At 32.5% G+C, this 21,802-nt stretch overlaps 1 protein-coding gene across 2 annotated transcripts in view; it reads right to left on the bottom strand.

The window, feature by feature from the left end:
* The window catches only part of LOC143056864 (uncharacterized), a 113,377-nt gene that overhangs the window by 72,415 nt on the left and 19,160 nt on the right, over positions 1-21,802 (bottom strand). Inside the window, exon 3 of one of the 2 annotated variants that reach the window (XM_076230032.1) lies at positions 17,173-17,357. In XM_076230032.1, the coding sequence (XP_076086147.1) occupies positions 17,173-17,347 (175 nt within the window). In that variant the 5' untranslated portion in view covers positions 17,348-17,357. Of the gene's footprint in view, positions 1-17,172; positions 17,918-21,802 lie in introns of those variants that run through there. The other variant, XM_076230031.1, reaches the window with a different exon arrangement.

The raw sequence follows: 21,802 nt of genomic DNA, 5'->3' as shown, positions 1-21,802 counted from the left end.
TCAGAATACCAGCCATCTGTCTGGCACAGGATAACAAATCAATATTTAAGTAAATTTAAGTTGTGTGGTAATTCTTAGTAAATTTGGGTAAATTAATCTTATCTTTGTGCCGCATAAGCATCTCTATAATTCAACACATCCCTGAGCCACGACATTATATATTTTGCATGCGCTTCTTTTTATCACAATCCAGACCGGCTAGTAACCGTTGTATAACTTTACACATTTGAAGACGAATATTTAGGTGAAACATTTTTGTATGATTTTTATTTCTGGAACTCACATTGAAATCTACAACAGTCCATTTCCGAAAGTCGGCCGGACCTTTACTTTTATGTGCATTCGGGATTTACACAAATTGTAACCCGAATAATTCAGTCGTATTATTCAGCTGATGTACGAATGCTACATTTCTCGTGTGGGAGAAAATCGGCCATGGGAAGGGCATGAATTATTCGAGTTACTCAAATTGAAACTCGGGAATATATTTCTAGCTGTTCGGAATTCGTGAAACAAATGATTGTTTTTCGGCATTACGGTATTGAATCAATAGAGATACCAATTATTTCTTTTAACAAATTCGAATACCAGTCAGTTTATAGGACTTCAGTTTGAAATAGGGGCGGCAATCCATTCATTTTATCCAATCAATTGGAAGGAGGGGGGGGGGGGGTCAACATTGATAGTCAAAAAGCCTTGAAATTATCGATAAAAAACGTTGAATGTAAATTATATAAACTCCAAAATCTCATATTATAAGACTAGTATACCATAGGCTTCTTAATTCTTGTATGATCATGAAATAGGTGAAAACCTAGAGCTGACCGAGTGTGAGATCCTCATGGATAATCATCGAGGTCGTTAAACACCCCTTGCAGTAAACTTTGGTTAAATTAAAAAAAAAAAAAAAAAAATAGAAATGTAATAGTCTGAACACATTTCACCTCTCATTCCACTAAATATTAAATTGCAGTTACAAGTATCACAAAACTTCCCTGACCTCTTTTCTTTAACCATAATAGAGGGAGGACGGAAGGAGGGATCCAGATCCCGAAATCCTGGGCTTAAAAACACGAAATCCGGCGAGGTTCCGAATTAAAAAAAATTTAGATCCCGACTACCCGAAATTCGGAAATAGAATTCCCGGATCCCGAAAGGGTCAATCCCGAAATCTCGAGCTTAAAAACACCCGATCCCGGAGTTCCGATAAAGGTCCTACCCCTCCCTCCCGTAATTCTATATTCTATTCATTCATAATCTTGAAATGAGACTTGATACTTCAAAATTACATTCTCTAATTTTGAATGATGCACACAGGCACAATAAAAGAAAACAGATTTCGCTGTATATCTCTTCGGAATTGGAATTTGTGAAAGAAGAAATGACACGTTATATTTTATCTTACGTGTGTACTTTCAATTTCAATATGGTTCTAAATTTAGATTTAGTTTTCCAATAAATTGCGGACGGAATAGAAGACACCTGTTTATTTTCTGCACATGTAGAAAAAGTTGAAAACTGGGAGTTGAATGACATAATTTTTACTTATTTTAATATAAATGTTAGAGTGAGACAATTTTTAAGTTACTGGGTAATTTTAGGGGATAATTTGTTTATTTTTTGTTTGTTTTCCGTCCTTGTTCTTCCGACTGGTAAGTTTTGCACTAGTGGTCAAATAATTCTCTTGGTATCGTCTGATTTCTTATATGAATATAAATCATGTCCTTAAATTTTCAATTGCACAAAATACGAACATTTCAACGTCTTTTTAATTAAACAATTAAATTCACACGTCTTTCATTAATTATTAGTAACCTATTATAAAACTTTACGTTGAGTACTGTGTTTTTCGTTCTAGACTACGACTTTTTAAAACGATATTGTTGGGTCAATTCAGGTTTCATTTTAATTAATTTGATATTAACAGAAGAAAAATTGTTACATGTTTATATGTTTATTTGTTTATAATTTTGTTGTGAGGCTTTTTTTCTTTCTGTTGATATCATAAACACGAAATGCCTTCTCCTACGCGTCTAAAACAAAAAAAAACAGTGTTTTAAGTCAGGCTGCACACAGAACAACGTACAAAATGCTGTGATTTCTAATTGTAGTTATTTAGATAATTTCTATGAGGTTTAAGACAGCACAGGCGTGCTTGTTTAGTTCATTATAGACCGCAGAAAGTAGTTTCTCTTTCGTGTGTCCTTTCTTGGAGTAAGGGAGATAACTTGCGTAACTAACGACGAACGTTTTTAATCCCGTATTCCGCTAGAGGCGTGCAATTACGTACACTTCGCCTTAAAGACCTAACACCATACAATCTTCAACAATGATCTAAAGACCTAACACCATACAATCCACAACAATGATATAAAGACCTAACACCATACAATCTACAACAATGATCTAAAGACCTAACACCATACAATCTACAACAATGATCTAAAGACCTAACACCATACAATCTACAACAATGATCTAAAGACCTAACACCATACAATCTTCAACAATGATCTAAAGACCTAACACCATACAATCTACAACAATGATCTAAAGACCTAACACCACATAATCTACAACAATGATCTAAAGACCTAACACCATACAATCTTCAACAATGATCTAAAGACCTAACACCATAACTGTCTTCAACAATGATTTAAAGACCAAACACCATACAATCTTCAACAATGATCTAAAGACCTAACACCATACAATCCACAACAATGATATAAAGACCTAACACCATACAATCTTCAACAATGATCTAAAGACCTAACACCATAACTGTCTTCAACAATGATTTAAAGACCAAACACCATACAATCTTCAACAATTATCTAAAGACCTAACACCATACAATCTTCAACAATGATCTAAAGACCTAACACCATACAATCTTCAACAATGATCTAAAGACCTAACACAATACAATCTTCAACAATGATCTAAAGACCTAACACCATACAATTTACAACAATGATTTAAAGACCTAACACCATACAATCTTCAACAATGATTTAAAGACCTAACACCATACAATCTACATTAATGATTTAAAGACCAAACACCATACAATCTTCAACAATGATTTAAAGACCTAACACCATACAATCCACAACAATGATCTAAAGACCTAACACCATACAATCTACATTAATGATTTAAAGACCAAACACCATACAATCTTCAACAATGATTTAAAGACCTAACACCATACAATCCACAACAATGATCTAAAGACCTAACACCATACAATCTACAACAATGATATAAAGACCTAACACCATACAATCCACAACAATGATCTAAAGACCTAACACCTTACAATCTACAACAATGATCTAAAGACCTAACACCATACAATCCACAACAATGATATAAAGACCTAACACCATACAATCTACAACAATGATCTAAAGACCTAACACCATACAATCTACAACAATGATCTAAAGACCTAACACCATACAATCTACAACAATGATCTAAAGACCTAACACCATACAATCTACAACAATGATATAAAGACCTAACACCATACAATCCACAACAATGATATAAAGACCTAACACCATACAATCTACAACAATGATCTAAAGACCTAACACCATACAATCTACAACAATGATCTAAAGACCTAACACCATACAATCTTCAACAATGATCTAAAGACCTAACACCATACAATCTACAACAATGATCTAAAGACCTAACACCATACAATCTTCAACAATGATCTAAAGACCTAACACCATACAATCTACAACAATGATCTAAAGACCTAACACCACATAATCTACAACAATGATCTAAAGACCTAACACCATACAATCTACAACAATGATCTAAAGACCTAACACCATACAATCTACAACAATGATCTAAAGACCTAACACCACATAATCTACAACAATGATCTAAAGACCTAACACCATACAATCTTCAACAATGATATAAAGACCTAACACCATACAATCTTCAACAATGATTTAAAGACCTAACACCATACAATCTACAACAATGATCTAAAGACCTAACACCATACAATCTACAACAATGATTTAAAGACCTAACACCATACAATCTTCAACAATGATCTAAAGACCTAACACCATACAATCTACAACAATGATCTAAAGACCTAACACCATACAATCTACAACAATGATCTAAAGACCTAACACCATACAATCTACAACAATGATCTAAAGACCTAACACCATACAATCTACAACAATGATTTAAAGACCAAACACCATACAATCTTCAACAATGATCTAAAGACCTAACACCATACAATCTACAACAATGATCTAAAGACCTAACACCACATAATCTACAACAATGATCTAAAGACCTAACACCATACAATCTACAACAATGATCTAAAGACCTAACACCATACAATCTACAACAATGATCTAAAGACCTAACACCATACAATCTTCAACAATGATCTAAAGACCTAACACCATACAATCTACAACAATGATCTAAAGACCTAACACCATACAATCTTCAACAATGATTTAAAGACCTAACACCATACAATCTACAACAATGATCTAAAGACCTAACACCATACAATCTACAACAATGATTTAAAGACCTAACACCATACAATCTTCAACAATGATCTAAAGACCTAACACCATACAATCTACAACAATGATCTAAAGACCTAACACCATAAAATCTACAACAATGATCTAAAGACCTAACACCGTACAATCTACAACAATGATCTAAAGACCTAACACCATACAATCTACAACAATGATCTAAAGACCTAACACCATACAATCTACAACAATGATCTAAAGACCTAACACCATACAATCTACAACAATGAACCAAAGACCAAACACCATACAATCTACAACAATGAACCAAAGACCAAACACCATACAATCTACAACAATGATATACAATCTACAACAATGATCTAAAGACCTAACACCATACAATCTACAACAATGAACCAAAGACCAAACACCATACAATCTACAACAATGATCTAAAGACCTAACACCTTACTGTCTTCAACAATGATCTAAAGACCTAACACCTTACTGTCTTCAACAATGATTTTAAGACCTAACACCATACAATCTTCAACAATGATTTAAAAGACCTAACACCATACAATCTTCAACAATGATCTAAAGACCTAACACCTTACTGTCTTCAACAATGAAGTTTACCAGACAATTTCTGAAAGTTAAAAATGATTTGATTACCAGACGATTTCTGAAAACGATTTGAAAAGATAATAAAGGAATTTCTTGATTAAAGTTATTCTGGACTGACAGCCATATTTAAATTTTGCTGGACCCAGGCTATCAAAACACCTGCTGGTCACTTGGTCTTGAAACAGCCTCATTTGCCTGACCTGCTCAAATTGTGCCCCCTGGGGCTAACAGACAGACCATTTGCTGCATCTGTCAAAAGTGCTAATATCTTACAGTCTTCAACAATGATCCTGAGAGCTAATAATGCTTTACAGAAAATTCAAGTTGACTTATCTGGACTTATTTGTACTAGCTCCTTCATAAATTCATCAATATATTAAGTACATATGTATTTAAAGCAAAATATGAGTGGGAAACTAAAATTTTTGCATATTATATAATAATGATAATTTCTTACAAATTTCTTTTAAAGGAGAAAATAATATTTTGGTGTCAGGTTGAATTTTTCTCTTTTGACCTTGAAAAAATCAACAAATCCATTTGTCTACAAAGATTTAATGTAGACATCAACAAAGTCTTCAGACCCTCAGACCAGACATTCCAAACATGTTTATAACCTTGATGACAAATTAATTAGGTGGGTGTGGCTTAACATCAATCATATAAATGTAATTATTGTTTTCAAACAAATATAATAAAAAAAAAACCAGGTAATGTTTTCCTATACATACAACAAAGTCAAGTCTTTACTTATCACCAATATTCATACTTTTGAGGTTTTGGATATACAGGCTAGGCCTCAGATATATAATATTTAAAGCTGCCAAACTATATGACAACATTTTAGTCCATAGAAATCAGAAGACCAATGTAGAAAAAACAGAAGACCAATATTAGAAGAAACAAACTTTTCGTTTACATGATACCATAACTGATATGTAACTGGACATATTGTGGTTTGTTAAGAAAACATTCATAGGCCAGCTAATTAAAGAACGCCTACAAATGCGGGAGTTTCTCACTGCATTGAAGACCAATTGGTGGCCTTCGGCTGTTGTCAGCTCTATAATCAGGTTGTTGTCTCTTTGACACATTCCCCATTTCCTTTCTCAAATTCATTCATTCTTGACCAAATCCAATCAATTTGTCCTTGACTGTTTTTTTTTTTTTTTTTAAATTTTAACTAAATCATCTTAAAATCAAAATTAAGCACTTTTACTATATATGAGATCTTTGTAAATAAGTTATGGATATAGTATACCGGTACATGTTTTAAATGACACTATATCTATGTGATGGACATGTTAAAACATAAATGATATTGTGCAGCTGTCTCAGAGTGACATGTTACTGATTACAAAATGCAAGCTCATAATTAAGTTGGAACACTGGACATACTACAACCCTGTTATAATGTGTCACTTGTTAATTATAACCTAGTCAATATCAAAAGCAATAAATTATATGCCACCAATCAAAATACAGAGCTTGTTAATTATAACTTAGTCAATATCAAAAGCAATATATTATATGCCACCAATCAAAATACAGAGCTTGTTAATTATAACTTAGTCAATATCAAAAGCAATATATTATATGCCACCAATCAAAATACAGAGCTTGTTAATTATAACTTAGTCAATATCAAAAGCAATATATTATATGCCACCTGCAATCAGAAAACATTGATGTAAACTATTTCCTAGTCAATATCAAAAGCAATATATCATATACCACCAATCAAAATACAGAGCTTGTTAATTATAACTTAGTCAATATCAAAAGCAATATATTATATGCCACCTGCAATCAGAAAACATTGATGTAAACTGTTTCCTAGTCAATATCAAAAGTAAGATATGATATACCACCAATCAAAATAGAGCTTGCAAAACTGTTACCTAGTCAATATCAAAAGTAAGATATGATATGCCACCAATCAAAATAGAGCTTGCAAAACTGTTACCTAGTCAATATCAATCAAAAATAGAGCTTACAAAACTGTTACCTAGTCAATATCAATCAAAAATAGAGCTTGTAAAACTGTTACCTAGTCAATATCAATCAAAAATAGAGCTTGCAAAACTGTTACCTAGTCAATATCAATCAAAAATAGAGCTTGTAAAACTGTTACCTAGTCAATATCAATCAAAAATAGAGCTTGCAAAACTGTTACCTAGTCAATATCAAAAGTTAGACATGATATGCCACCAATCAAAATATAGAGCTTGTTAACGGTTACCTTAGTCAAAGATAAGATATGATATGCCACTCATCAAAATATAGAGCTTGTAAACTGTTACCTAGCCAATACCAAAAGAAAGGTAGGATATGCCACCAATAATTTTCTATAAAAAAGTAATCCTTTGCATTCCTCTTTTAATTCATAAAAATTGCCATAAACTTCCTTAAGTATTCTTCAAAATGAAGGCCTTTATTTCTCTAAATTCATTCTTCAGGGTTGATGTCCTTCTAGGAAAATTTGAAAACTGAGGTTAAAGACTCCAACAGTATTATATTTTTCTTAAGTGTATCATAAGCTAGCTTTTGATTAGTCAAATTCCTTATACTATATATATATTTAAAACATAAAATTAGTTCCTTATAGTTTAATAAATGTTTCATTTATCAGACTGTTGATCCAGGATTTTGAGTTAGAGGCACAATACATTTTTAAGGATTTCTGTAAATCTTTCAAATGCCAGGCATCCTTTGGTTTTGTTGGGAGGTGGGTCTACTTCAGCAGACTAATAGATCATTCAACTTTGGTCCTCATATTATATTTACTGTTTAAGGTAAATTTATTTTCCTATTCAAAGGACCTGAAATATTCTTTAGAAACTATACTTCATTGGTGGATCCAGGGGGGAGTTCCTGGGTTGGACCCCCCCCCCCTTTATTTTTTACCGATCAATGCATTTGAATGGGAGCATATAGTTGGAACCCCCCTTTTTCAAATGGCTGGATCTGCCCCTGTACTTTTTCATTGGAATTCAATGATGATTTATACCCCTCTCAGATGAAATTAATAATAAATTATGGCTAATTAATAACAGATAAAGTCCACTTTCCTAATTGCCTGGTTATGGTATTTTTATATTAATAAAGATCGTGTGTTTCTTCACTGTGTGTGTTACCCTACGATTCTTGTCGCAGTACCTCCTTCATAGTATCTTTGGTTACCATATCATTACAACTGAATTATCATTTGAAAAGCACAATTTCCAAAGTCACAAATTACAATGCCACTGAAATTGTAAGCCAATTTTTTTTAAATTACATTTTACACTGGGAAACATTATGGTTTCAAAGGTTTCAGTTCCCTGCTAGCTCAAGCTTCATTATTGTAACAGGGCATGACTTAAATATTCCAATATAAAAAAAAAAAAAAACATAATATGAGATGTTCTTATGCATTAACAAGTGAAATTTATATCATATTTCTGAATTCAGGAATCCTACATAAGTTTTTTAAAGTGAAAGCAATGTCTATCTTAACTTCATAAAAATCTGAATGAACTAAAAGTGCAAAACAAGCAAGAGGTTATTTATATCAACCTATATAACAATATTGCTTGTAATGTTGTGCTCTAGCTAGCTGCAATGCAGCATGAGACAAAAATCTATAAACTGTTCTGAAACATCTGATATTTTGGGGATTTCCAATTTTGTGGTCGTACACAGATGACTAGAACTATTTTTTTAATAGCACATGTGGGGCATCAAATTCATTTCAATATATTGCTATTTTGTATAACTAGGGATTTGTAATTATTCATGGGGTACTAATTTTCATTGATTTTTGGAGAAAAGGTAGACTTTGAATTCAAATATTTCTTCAAAATACCAATTTCCTATATTCTTTTATATAGTAGAATTTGTAAAAATCACAAAATCAAGTATTTTTAAAATTCAGTACAACTATTCTGGGTAATAATGTTTGTATCAATCAGAATGTCGAAATAATTGAGTGACATTAATTTGATGTAAAATCATTTCTTAAAGTTATGTTATCCTTATAACTTGACTTTAAAAAATACATAGAATTCTTTCAATGTATTGAGTTTTCATTATAGATCTAGACAGGATACATTCAAAGATTGAGAATAAGGACACGTAATTGTCCCTTCAATGTGAAAAAAGTGGCATTAGCATAAAAAAGCGCCTGACTATTTTTATAAACATTTTATTCCAAAGTTTTATTTTTTTCAGTCAAACACTACACCTGAATTAGCCACTGCATGAACATTTTATCAAAGTTAATAATAATTTATATCTTAACTTATTTATCACTATGATTGAATGTTGGCTTCTAAACACCACTTTGGCACACAATGACAGTATGAAGAGAAACATTCACATATAATCATCAGTAACAAGAGTGCACATGCTAAAATTTCAAATGCCTGCTAAATTGAAGCGATCTGTTTATGCTGACAGATTTTGAGATAATGATTGTACTACATGTATCAAGAAAACATTAAATTAGATCAGTGTACCATAAAATGAGGCCATGTTCAGAATAAACTTATATGTTATAACAATTCTATTGACCAAATATAGAGGCTGATGAACCAAACTTAAGCACGAAATATGTGTTTTTCATTAATTAGCCATGAAAATTAGGTCAAATTAGGGTTGCAAAGAAATCACATTTAGATATCTGAAACACATATCTTTATGCATGTTTTCTTGAAATCGCAATGATGATTTCACATTTCTGTTCATTCTTCAAAATTTACAGTAATAAATTCATGCAAATTTTCTGAATTTAGTAGATCATATATTTCTTGCATTCAATTCACAAAATTCCATAATAAATTGTCTCCCCTAAACCATAAAATCTTCTATTTACAAAATAGTTTAGTTTCCCAGGATGACAAGAATGACCAAATATGACAGATTTTTCAATTGATTTAGTTCCATCTAAACCTTTATTGTCAAGTTTTAAAATACATAAATATATATTCGATTAAGCATTGCACAAGATATTACGTATTGGATTAGTTTTGCATGTGTACAATTGCAAGGTTATTACATAACAAATATGGTGTATTATTCACACTGACTTATATTTTTACATTATCTTGGTCACACATTGTATTCTGACTTGAGATTTCAATTCTCTATTTCTTTAAAATGTAATGCCCTTCTTCCATTGCCATTCTCTTACGATCAACCACATCAGTTGTGAATCTAGGGGAGTGGTTCCGAGGGTTTTGAATGATCAATGCATTTCAATGGGGACATGTGGTTGGAAATCTCCCCCCCTTTTTTTTAAATGACTGGATCCCCCCTGCACATTCATTCCTAACACTTTTTGTGAATGGAAAAAGTTTTAAAAAAGATTTGAAAAAATAATACTTTGTTAAAAAAAAGTTACTTCAATATATGAATTGAAAAATATATAAAACAAATAAACAGCTGATCTTTAATGGCACGTATTGTCCCAAACATGCCTGAACTATATGCCACTGGAAGTTCAGCAAACAAAAATCAATCCTATTGACTTACGAATAAGGTCAAACAAAAATTTAAGAAATCAGTATTTCTGCACGTGTGATCAAAGCCATTCTTTAAAGGGATGCAGAAAAAGAACAACGACTGGTTGGTACAGTGTATGTAAAACAATGTGCCGGGATTCCAGAGGGTTAAAGGTTAAAATCGTCTTCCTACAGTCTGTTATCTCCTGTATTCAAAATCAGGACCATCTGTGAGCTTTAAGTAAACTACAGAAAAGACTGTATATTAATTTTATAACATTAAAATGAATAAACATATTTCACTGCTATATTTCAAACACCATATATTACTGTATAAAATTGAGAATGGAATTGTCAAAGAGACAACAACCCGACCATAGAGAAGACAACAGCAGAAGGTCACCAACAGGTCTTCAATGCAGCGAGATATTCCTGCACCTGGAGGCGTCCTTTAGCTGGCCCCTAAACAAATATATATACTATGTATGCATCCTAAACCAGGCTCACCTGTAAGCTTACTATTGCAAAGGGTTTATCTTTAACATTAAAATGAATAAACATATTTCACTGCTATATGTCATTACACCTATCTATCAATCGAAAGATAGTAGTACCAGTTGCATCTAAAACCAGGCTCATATGTGAGTTAAGTACTGAAAAGGGTATATCGAATACATTAAAATGAATAAACATATTTCACTGCTGGATGTCATACACCCATCACTCAATCAATCTATTATCTAACAATGCATCAAGTTAGCATCAAGTTAGAGGAGATAAAAAAGCAAGTTAACTCCTTTTACAAAAGTGCCAAGTTTTGAAATCTAAGAATTTTTGATACAGAGATATGTTGCAGATCCAGCTTCATATTGTTTTCTTGGTTGCTTTATCTTATTTTATGTATTGAAATCATTATTCATTTTAAAAGAATTCTTTAATTGATAAAATTAAAATAAGCAATAATAATATACAGCCTGGGCATTCATGTGTTGAAAGCCCCTAATATCATCCCCAGTTTACAAATGTAGTTGGGCTTCTGGTTGCCCCCTCTTTATACTTTTCTATGAAGCGTTTTGTGAACTTGTTTGTTTAAGTTGTTTTTTATTTTATTTTTTGCATTGGCCTTGCAGTTTCTTTCTTTGACCTCTTTATAATTTTTAATGATCTTGTTAACATTGTCAGGTTTATAAATATAGTCACAAAATGATGTCGAAAAGGGACAGGAAACTTGTGTGTACAATGGCCCTCAGCTCTATTGTAGAATATCATAAGTCTTTGACATCAAAACTGACAACTCTGTACCAACGTGACCAAACTTTATAATGCTATTTAAATATCAATAAAATTAATGTAGTTTGAAAGTTTTGAACAATAATACATTTTTTGTTATTTTAAAGTTGCCAATTTAAAGCACTTGTTATACATCTTCAACCTTTATCAAAAATATGTCAGGAGATTCCAATAACATTAAAGGGTATTGTTAGAAAGTGTCCCTTAAATTTACCATTGCATCATCAGGTCATATAATTATTCAAAGAGCCCTCAATTATCTTTTCATTGCAAACATCATGACATCTGCAATCATAAACAACTTCAGTATTCAACTAAAAACTTCCATGGTTAACAGGTTTTTACATGTTTCATACTTAGTATTATTGAATCTGTCAAAAATAAAGTTGATGTCTAAATATATAATGCTTAGATTTTATTAAAATCACTTTGGTAAAATGAATTTAGGAAAGATACGTTAAAGCCACTTATTAAATTGACCCTTGAACTCTTAAAATAAAAAAGTCCTACAAATTCACTTAATTACATACTACAGATGTCCATATGGTTAAAATTTAGTCAAGTCTAATATTTAAGTTTTTGTATAATTTTGTATTTTTGAATTTTGTCTTACATATTAGTATGAGGTCTTTAAACTGTTTGCTTCAAAAACTGCTAAAACAGACTCATTTTGATATCTTGTAATTAAAGATTACATACAAATCAAATACTTTGGTTTTAATGCCCCAAGAAATATTTTGTCAAAATAGATGGTATATATAGAATCTTTGAAAAGCATGTGTTTTAAGGTAGACCTTTGGCTATCATTCTATTTGTGTTATGCATTTTGCCAAATATTTCAATTTCGTAAGAATGACAACCCAACAACAAAATTAGCCCCAGAAAAATGACAAGATATCAAAACGTCAATTTTTAGTCCCTAATCGAATGGCAAAATCAAAAGCTAAAACACATCAAACAAATGTATAACAACTGTCATATTCCTGACTTGGTGCAGGCATGTTCTATCTTGATCATTTCAACTTAATTGAACAGGGAAAAAAGTAAATAAAAAATCAGTACATAAGAACTTTACTCTACAGTATTGGTATTGCATATAAGACTCACTAAAGATACTGACCTTTGACCAGAGAATAGAAATAGAGTCCACATGAATATAATTAGAAGGGGTAGAGTAATTGGCCATTATATTACTCCTGTAATACTTTGAAACTTTAATTTGCTGCAATTTATGTGATATAGTTTCATAGTGTCCACTGAATATACTGGTATGAGAAACTTGGCCCAGGTCAATCACCAGTGTGTGATACCTGTACCAGGTGAGTGGCATCTTAATCTGCTATCAGGGATAATTGGACCAGATAGAAGCTGCTTGATATACTGGTATATAATACTTGGTCCTGGTCATTGATAGATTGGTCTTCTGGTTTATGATATTTGATACCTGGTCCATGTGAGTTGATCTATCAATATTTGATACTTGGTCCATTTAAGTTGATCTACCATCATTTCATATTTAATCCATGTGAGTTGATCTACCAACACTTGATACTTGGTCCATTTGAGTTGATCGATGAACATTTCATACCTGGTCAATGTGAGTTGATCTACCAACATTTAATACTTGGTCCATTAAAGTTGATCTACCAACATTTGATACTTGGTCCATGTGAGTTAATCTACCAATATTTCATACTTGGTCCATTTAAGTTGATCTACCAACATTTGTTACTTGGTCCATGTGAGTTGATCTACCAACACTTGATACTTGGTCCATGTGAGTTGATCTACCAACATTTGATACTTGGTCCATGTGAATATATCAACCAACATTTAATACCTGGTCCATGTGAGTTTATCTTACAGTATTTGATACTTGGTCCATTTAAGTTGATCTATCAACATTTAATACTTGGTCCATGTAAGTTGATCAACCAACATTTAATACTTGGTCCATGTGAGTTGATCTACCAACATTTGATACTTGGTCCATGTGAGTTGATCTTCTAACATTAATTTGATACATGGTCAATGTGAGTTGATCTACCAACATTTAATACTTTGTCCATGTGAGTTGATATTACAGCATTTGATACTTGGTCAATGAGAATTGATCTACTAATATTTGAAATTTGGTCCATGTGAGTTGATCTACCAACACTTGATACTTGGTCCATGTAAGTTGATCTACCAACATTTGAAACTTGGTCCATGTGAAAATATCAACCAACATTAGATACTTGGTCAATGTGAGTTTATCTTACAGCATTTGATATGATACTTGGTCATTTAAGTTGATCTACCAACATTTGATACTTGGTCCATGTGAGTTGATCTACCAACATTTGATACTTGGTCCATGTGAGTTGATCTACCAACTTTTGAAACTTGGTCCATGTGAGTTGATCTACCAACATTTGATACTTGGTCCATGTGAATATATCAACCAACATTTAATACCTGGTCCATGTGAGTTTATCTTACAGCATTTGCTAGTTGGTCCATTTAAGTTGATCTACCAACATTTAATACTTGGTCCATGTAAGTTGATCAAACAACATTTGATACTTGGTCCATGTGAGTTGATCTACCAACATTTAATACTTGGTCCATGTGAGTTGATCTACTAACATTTGATACATGGTCAATGTGAGTTGATCTACCAACATTTAATACTTGGTCCATGTGAGTTGATCTACCAACATTTAATGCTTGGTCCTTGTGAGTTGATCTTACAGCATTTGATACTTGGTCCATTTAAGTTGATCTACCAACATTTAATACTTGATCCATGTAAGTTTATCAACCAACATTTAATACTTGGTCCATGTGAGTTGATCTACTAACATTTGATACATGGTCTATGTGAACTGATCTATCAACATTCAATACTTGGTCAATGTGAGTTGATCTACCAACATTTAATACTTGGTCCATGTGAGTTGATCTACCAACATTTAATGCTTGGTCCTTGTGAGTTGATCTTACAGCATTTGATACTTGGTCCATGTAAGTTTATCAACCAACATTTAATACTTGGTCCATGTGAGTTGATCTACTAACATTTGATACATGGTCTATGTGAACTGATCTACCAACAGTTAATACTTGGTCCATGTGAGTTGATCTACCAACATTTAATGCTTGGTCCTTGTGAGTTGATCTTACAGCATTTGATACTTGGTCCATTTAAGTTGATCTACCAACATTTAATACTTGATCCATGTAAGTTTATCAACCAACATTTAATACTTTGTCCATGTGAGTTGATCTACTAACATTTGATACATGGTCTATGTGAACTGATCTACCAACATTTAATACTTGGTCCATGTGAGTTGATCAACCAACATTTGATATGTGGTAAATGTGGAGTTGATCTACCAGTTTGTAATACTTGGTCCATGTGAGTTGATCTACCAGTATTTGTTAATCTACCAACATTTAATACTAGGTCCATGTGATTTGATCTACAAACATCAGATTCTGATATTTTTAAGGAACCAAGTGCCACATATAGTTGATAGATATCCTTTTATTGGGATTATAATTTTTATAATTTTAACAGACCTTTATCTGGAAGACTTTAGGTCTTTAACAGCTTGCTGACCAACTATTATATCACGAGTATACAGACAAATAAAATCTCAAATTTTAGTACATAAAAAACTTAATACAAGGGTCAAACTAAGTTTATATATCATATACACTATATTCTATTTCAGACATTTTAATTAACTTGATTATTAATTCTATGAGTCTGACTTGCACTCATTTGGAACATTTTTCCTTCTGAAAATGCACAAGACTTTAATATAGTAGATTGAGACCTTAAGCAATAAAACAGTTCTGATTATAGACTAATATTCAAGAGCTGAAAGGATCACAAAATATTGTATCCATGGTACATAACTCAAGACTTAGAGACTTATAATATGAAGAATTTTAAACAGTCAATTGTAGTGAGATATCACAGTATTTATGAAGCAAAATGCCATCAAAAAATCATATCAGAGAAACCCAAATTAATTCATATAAACAATGGTGTCTTTAGTTTATTTTTTTTACTTCTATGCCCTTTCATCTCTGTTGGAGAGTTGTCCACATCTTCTTATCTTGAAAACTAACTAGTTTCTATGCATAGGACAGTCACATTACCATATTGAAAATACTCATTTGGTTGAGGAAAATGAAAATTATCTCAAAATATTCTTAAGGTTGCTTTACAGATGAACCAAGTGATTAGTTTGTTTAGCACTTTAGCGTTATACCATCGTACTTTAGCGAACAACCACGGTACTTTAGCGTGAGACATCATCGTACTTTAGCATAGACCATCACACTTTAGAGTCCTACAAATTTAAACTATGAGGGATGTTTCAAACAAATCACTTCATAGAGTTGTGGCATGGGCTATTTAGCTTAACAAATACAATTTCTTCAAAATAAGTCTTTGATTCAAAAGTACCTAAATAGGCTGAACGTGAAGGCCTATTTATATTGTATGGTAAAACTACATATACCATGTTTACACTCCAACAGCATGGGTCACTATGTAACAGGTGGGTCCAGGTTATCATATATCTATATACCCTAGGTACTCTTGGAGGTTATTAATTCTTTAAAAATATTGTAATCTAACAGAGACAACTCTACTTTCACTCATTTACATATCATTCTATGCCATATTCTTATTAACTTAGAAGAATTAACAGCAAAACTAAAAGAACTTTCTAGACCATAATCAAAAACTAATAAGTTTATTAAAAAAAAAAAATTAATATTTCATAGTTCATTTATATAATATAAAATATGTAAAGTTTTAAAATAATAGTTGTTCTCAAAATTAAAAAAGAAAATGTTCTCAAAATTAAAAAGATTGAATTTAAGTCTGAGGTATATACAAAATAAATGTTCGAAAAAGTAGTATATTTTTTAACAAGAAATCAATTTCAAATAAAGAATATTCCAATTTTACCTGATTGAAAATACCTGTAAAAATGGTGAGAAAATATTTCATGTGGTGGATCATGTAATTAAATGACATACATATTTTTGGTACAAACAGTTCATACATTGTAAAGTTCCCCTTCTGTCTTATAAGTGGATAATGAATCTCTCTATCATAAGAAAGTAAACATTTTATTAAAAATAAAGCTTGTCTCCCCCCTTTTCCCCCTTTTTTAAATAAAAAAAAGACAAACCTGAATCTTGTCGGTGATATTGTGATGGTGTTGGTGGTCGGTGGTGGACAGATGTTGGGATGGGAAAGTTTCCAGCTGTGATGTTTTGGTTCGATGTCGTGGACGGCTGCATGTCCATCCCCGCCGACTGTAGATAGGGCTGTGCCATTCTAGACGTCAGAGCTGCCTCAGCCATTGTCGGATCCCTGTTAGACATCAACCAATATGTTAACATCAATTTAAAGTTCTCAAACCATGGGTCCATCTCATTCTCTTAAGACCCAGTCTTACTCTCTACTGCGTAAGATGATTAAAGTTTCAAAGTGACACTAAATATATCCTTAAGAAAAATCAATGTTACGATTCAGATCTGCAATGCACTTGTAATTTCACTAAATCCAATCATGCATTCGTTGCAGCTGCACACATTTTTTTCTGCACTACACATAATTTACACAGTGAACTAATTCAACCTTATATAGATTTGTGTCTTATTCACATATTTAGTATTATAACAGTACTAATAGGTCCTTCCTAATATTTCTATTTCAATTAAACAATTACTAACTCAAGATCTAGTTCAAATAAAAAATAATCATCAACTGAACGTAAATTTCATCTGTTCGTATTGAAAGGAAATGCCCTACTGTGAATAATAAATTCTCCATTTAATGTGCATCTAATCAATTTTAACACAGGTCTGCATAGAGTTTGCAATTTTGTCTTCCTATACTACTGAAGTACGATTACGTAATCAATCCTAGCTCTACAGCAAAAAATAGGTTTGCAGTCAAGTAGCTAACCAAAAGTTTTAAAAATCAATTTTGTGTTAAAATTTGACATGCATGTACATTTTTAAAATCCCCCAACCAGGAAATTGTGAAGTGCAAGGTGTAATTCTATTTATAGATAGTAAACTTGAATGATTAGAGTTTTTTTTTAATGTGCATTTTGTACAGTCATGAGAAGCCTTATGATTTTTTCTACTGAAATGTTATATTGCCAACTTTTTATTTTTTTATTTGATACAAGATAAACACAAAAATATAATATTACGTAACAAAATTTATTAGATAGGATCAATAACTCAAGTTCTGCACATATGAAGATTTAATTACTTATTGATGAAAATCATTTAAATTATTGAAAAGAAATATGCATAAAAATTGCAAATTTTTATTCAGTTGGGATAAATGTTCAAATTTGTATCGATTTGAAATAAATTGTTATACAATTGAAACAATATTTGAGAAAAAAATAAAATGTAAAAATTTCTAATGGGAATTCAATTTCATGTTAAAATAATTATTTTGTTTTACACAAAGCAACTGCATTTTCATATGCATTTCTTTTCATTTTGTGTACTATTAAATCACACAAGCATGATTTTAATGGATAAAACATTCTATATGAAATTTTAATATTTATGTAATGAAGATAATGTAATCTTAATTATCAGAATAAACATTCTTAATGTAAAAGGTTATAAAATGAAGAAAACGGAATTCCCTGATGTGTGGGGGAATTAAAAATGAGGATTATAGGAAATGGAAAAAGAAAAACGGAAAGATATAGAGGAAAGAATATAATGTAAAGTAACAGAAAAAGAGAAAGAATGAATCAGAAAAGTTAATAATGGATCTTTGGGAGAGAAAAACAAAAAACACTTTTGATAATTTGGAGGAGGGGGGGCTTCTTTTTTTTAAGTTTTGAAAGAAAAAAATTGTACTAAAAAGAGTGTTTTAATGTTGAGGGTTAAAATTAATGTGTTGGGCCACAAATTCCTGCCCAGAAAAGTTTTAATTTCAACTATATGCCTAATGACTCAAAAACACAACATCTGAGAAACCTTTTTCAGGTCTATTCTGACCTGAAGGTTCATTGATAAAATAGCTCAAATCTAACTTTGACAAACTTATTCAGATGTGAAAAAATGTGATCATATCTTATGAAACAGAACATGGGCTAATGATAGACATTTTGGTTTTGAGGTAATATACATGCACATTTCATTAAATCCAATTACTGTGATGATTTGAGCAGTGAAAAATTCGATCTATTTAAGGTATTCAAACAAACTTTAATTTGTATGTACTTTAACGATATGCTTTTACATTTGTCATACTAAAAAACAACAGCTGATTTCTTTTCATGTATCTCGATGTACATGAAATGTAGGCAATCAGGCTACACAAATGATTTAGTAGTTTAATTCTAAAATTGTACTATACAAAATTAACAGCTGTTTATAACAAATCAGTGGAAATTGTGTTTAATTCACTGGTCAAATTAATTCTAGAATTTTGTTTTTTCATACCACACCCTTGTTACTTCTTTTACATGACAGCATGTAGTTTTGATTTGACAACAAATATGAATAACAGTCACAATAATTTCATAATATATATGTATATACATATACATCTTTTTATAAATTTAAATTGATTCAAGTACAAAATATAAAAAGACGATGTGGTTCTGATTGCCAAAACTCTCCACAAGAGACCAAGATGACACAAATTGATTGATTGACTTTTGTTGTTTAACCCCACTTATTGACTCTTGGCTATATCATGGCCGTAAGTTTATATTGGTAGAAGGAGAATGAGTACCGGGATTTTTTTGCAGGAAAACAGGCATTTCAATTAAGTTATGTCAAGTCAAGTGTACCTTTTCCTGATTGGGTTTGAAAACCCACAGCCTCAGTGTTGAATGACTAGTGATTACAGAAGTAACTACTTAGACCACTATGCCACCAATGCCCCTACAACCACAGTGATAATTAGCATGGGATAACTGTTAATGACCAACTTGCCACTTAAACATGGAACTTTTACGCAGGGATTATTTTTACACTTATTTTTCTATTATGCAAACTGTACAAGTTACATCCTAGAGCCATAATCCTAGAATGTAACAGCATTAGAGTGATGAGCTAAGTGTTAGATGCAAGTAAAAATAACCCCTAACTAGAGGCTCTCAAGAGCCTGTATCGCTCACCTGACTCTACTTGGGTTTTTGAAATCATATAAAAACAGATAAAATTTGACTACAAAGTAACAACACTTGGCCAGCACCTCATAAAGAAAGGACAATCATGCTATGTTTGATTTCATGCAATTGCGTGGTTCTCTAGAAGAAGACTTTTGTATGCATTTCCCATAGGGTCCTATGTTAAACTAAGCCCCCCGCTGGCAGCCATCTTGGATGATGGATCCGCTACAAAGTAACAACACTTGGTCAGCATCTCATAAGAAAGTTTCATGTTATGTTTGGTTCCATTCCATTCAGTGGTTCTCTAAAAGATGTCATTTGTATGCATTTCCCATAGGGTCCTATATTAAACTAAGTCCCCCCGCTGGCGGCCATCTTGGATGATGGATCAGCTACAAAGTAACAAAACTTGGTCAGCACCTCAAAAGGAACATTTATGCCATGTTTGGTTTCATTCCATTCAAGGGTTCTCTAAAAGAAGTCATTAGTATGAATTTCCCATAGGGTTCTATGTTAAACTAAGTCCCCCTCTGGCGGCCATCTTGGATGATGGATCGGCTACAAAGTAACAACACTTGGTCAGCACCTCATAAGGAACATTCATGTCATGTTTGGTTTCATTCTATTCAGTGGTTCTCTAGAAAGAGTCATTTGCATGCATTTACCATAGGGTCCTATGTTAAACTAAGTCCCCCGCTGGCAGCCATCTTGGATGATGGATCGCCTACCAAGTAACAACTCTTGGTCAGCACCTCATAAGGAACATTCATGTCATATTTGGTTTCATTCCATTCAGTGGTTCTCTAGAAGAAGTCATTTGTATGCATTTCCCATAGGGTCCTATGTTAAACTAAGTTCCCCGCTGGCGGCCATCTTGGATGAAGGATCCGCTACAAAGTAACAACACTTGGCCAGCACCTCATAAGGAACATTCATGCCATGTTTGGTTTCATTCCATTCAGTGGTTCTCTAGAAGAAGTCATTTGTATGCATTTCCCATAGGGTCCTATGTTAAACTAAGTTCCCTGCTGGCGGCCATCTTGGATGATGGATTGGCTACAAAGTAACAATACTTGGTCAGCACCTCATAAGGAACCTTCATGCCATGTTTAGTTTCATTCCATTTAGTGGTTCTCTAGAAGAAGTCATTTGTTTGCATTTCCCATAGGGTCCTATGTTAAACTAAGTCCCTCGCTGGCGGCCATCTTGGATGATGGATTGGCTACAAAGTAACAACACTTGGTCAGCACCTCATAAGGAACATTCATGCCATGTTTGGTTTCATTCCATTCAGTGATTCTCTAGAAGAAGTCATTTGTATGCATTTCCCATAGGGTCCCATGTTAAACTAAGTCCCCCGCTGGCGGCCATCTTGGATGATGGATCGGCTACAAAGTAACAAAACTTGGTCAGCACCTCATAAGGAACCTTCATGCCATGTTGGTTTCATTCCATTCAGTGGTTCTCTAGAAGAAGTTCAAAATGTAAAAAGTTAACGGCGACGGACAACGACGACGACGGACAACAGATGACGGACGCCAAGTGATGAGAAAAGCTCACTTAGCCCTTCGGGCCAGGTAAGCTAAAAAAACTGTAGATCACTTGACTACTGAGGTGCCCTACTTTGTCTTTGAGCATAACAACACTTTATAACAAT

This window comes from Mytilus galloprovincialis, chromosome 13, assembly GCF_965363235.1.
Source record: "Mytilus galloprovincialis chromosome 13, xbMytGall1.hap1.1, whole genome shotgun sequence".
NCBI lineage: Eukaryota > Metazoa > Mollusca > Bivalvia > Mytilida > Mytilidae > Mytilus > Mytilus galloprovincialis.
Note: the sequence above shows the minus strand (reverse complement) of the source record. Positions and strands in the feature narration are given on the sequence as shown.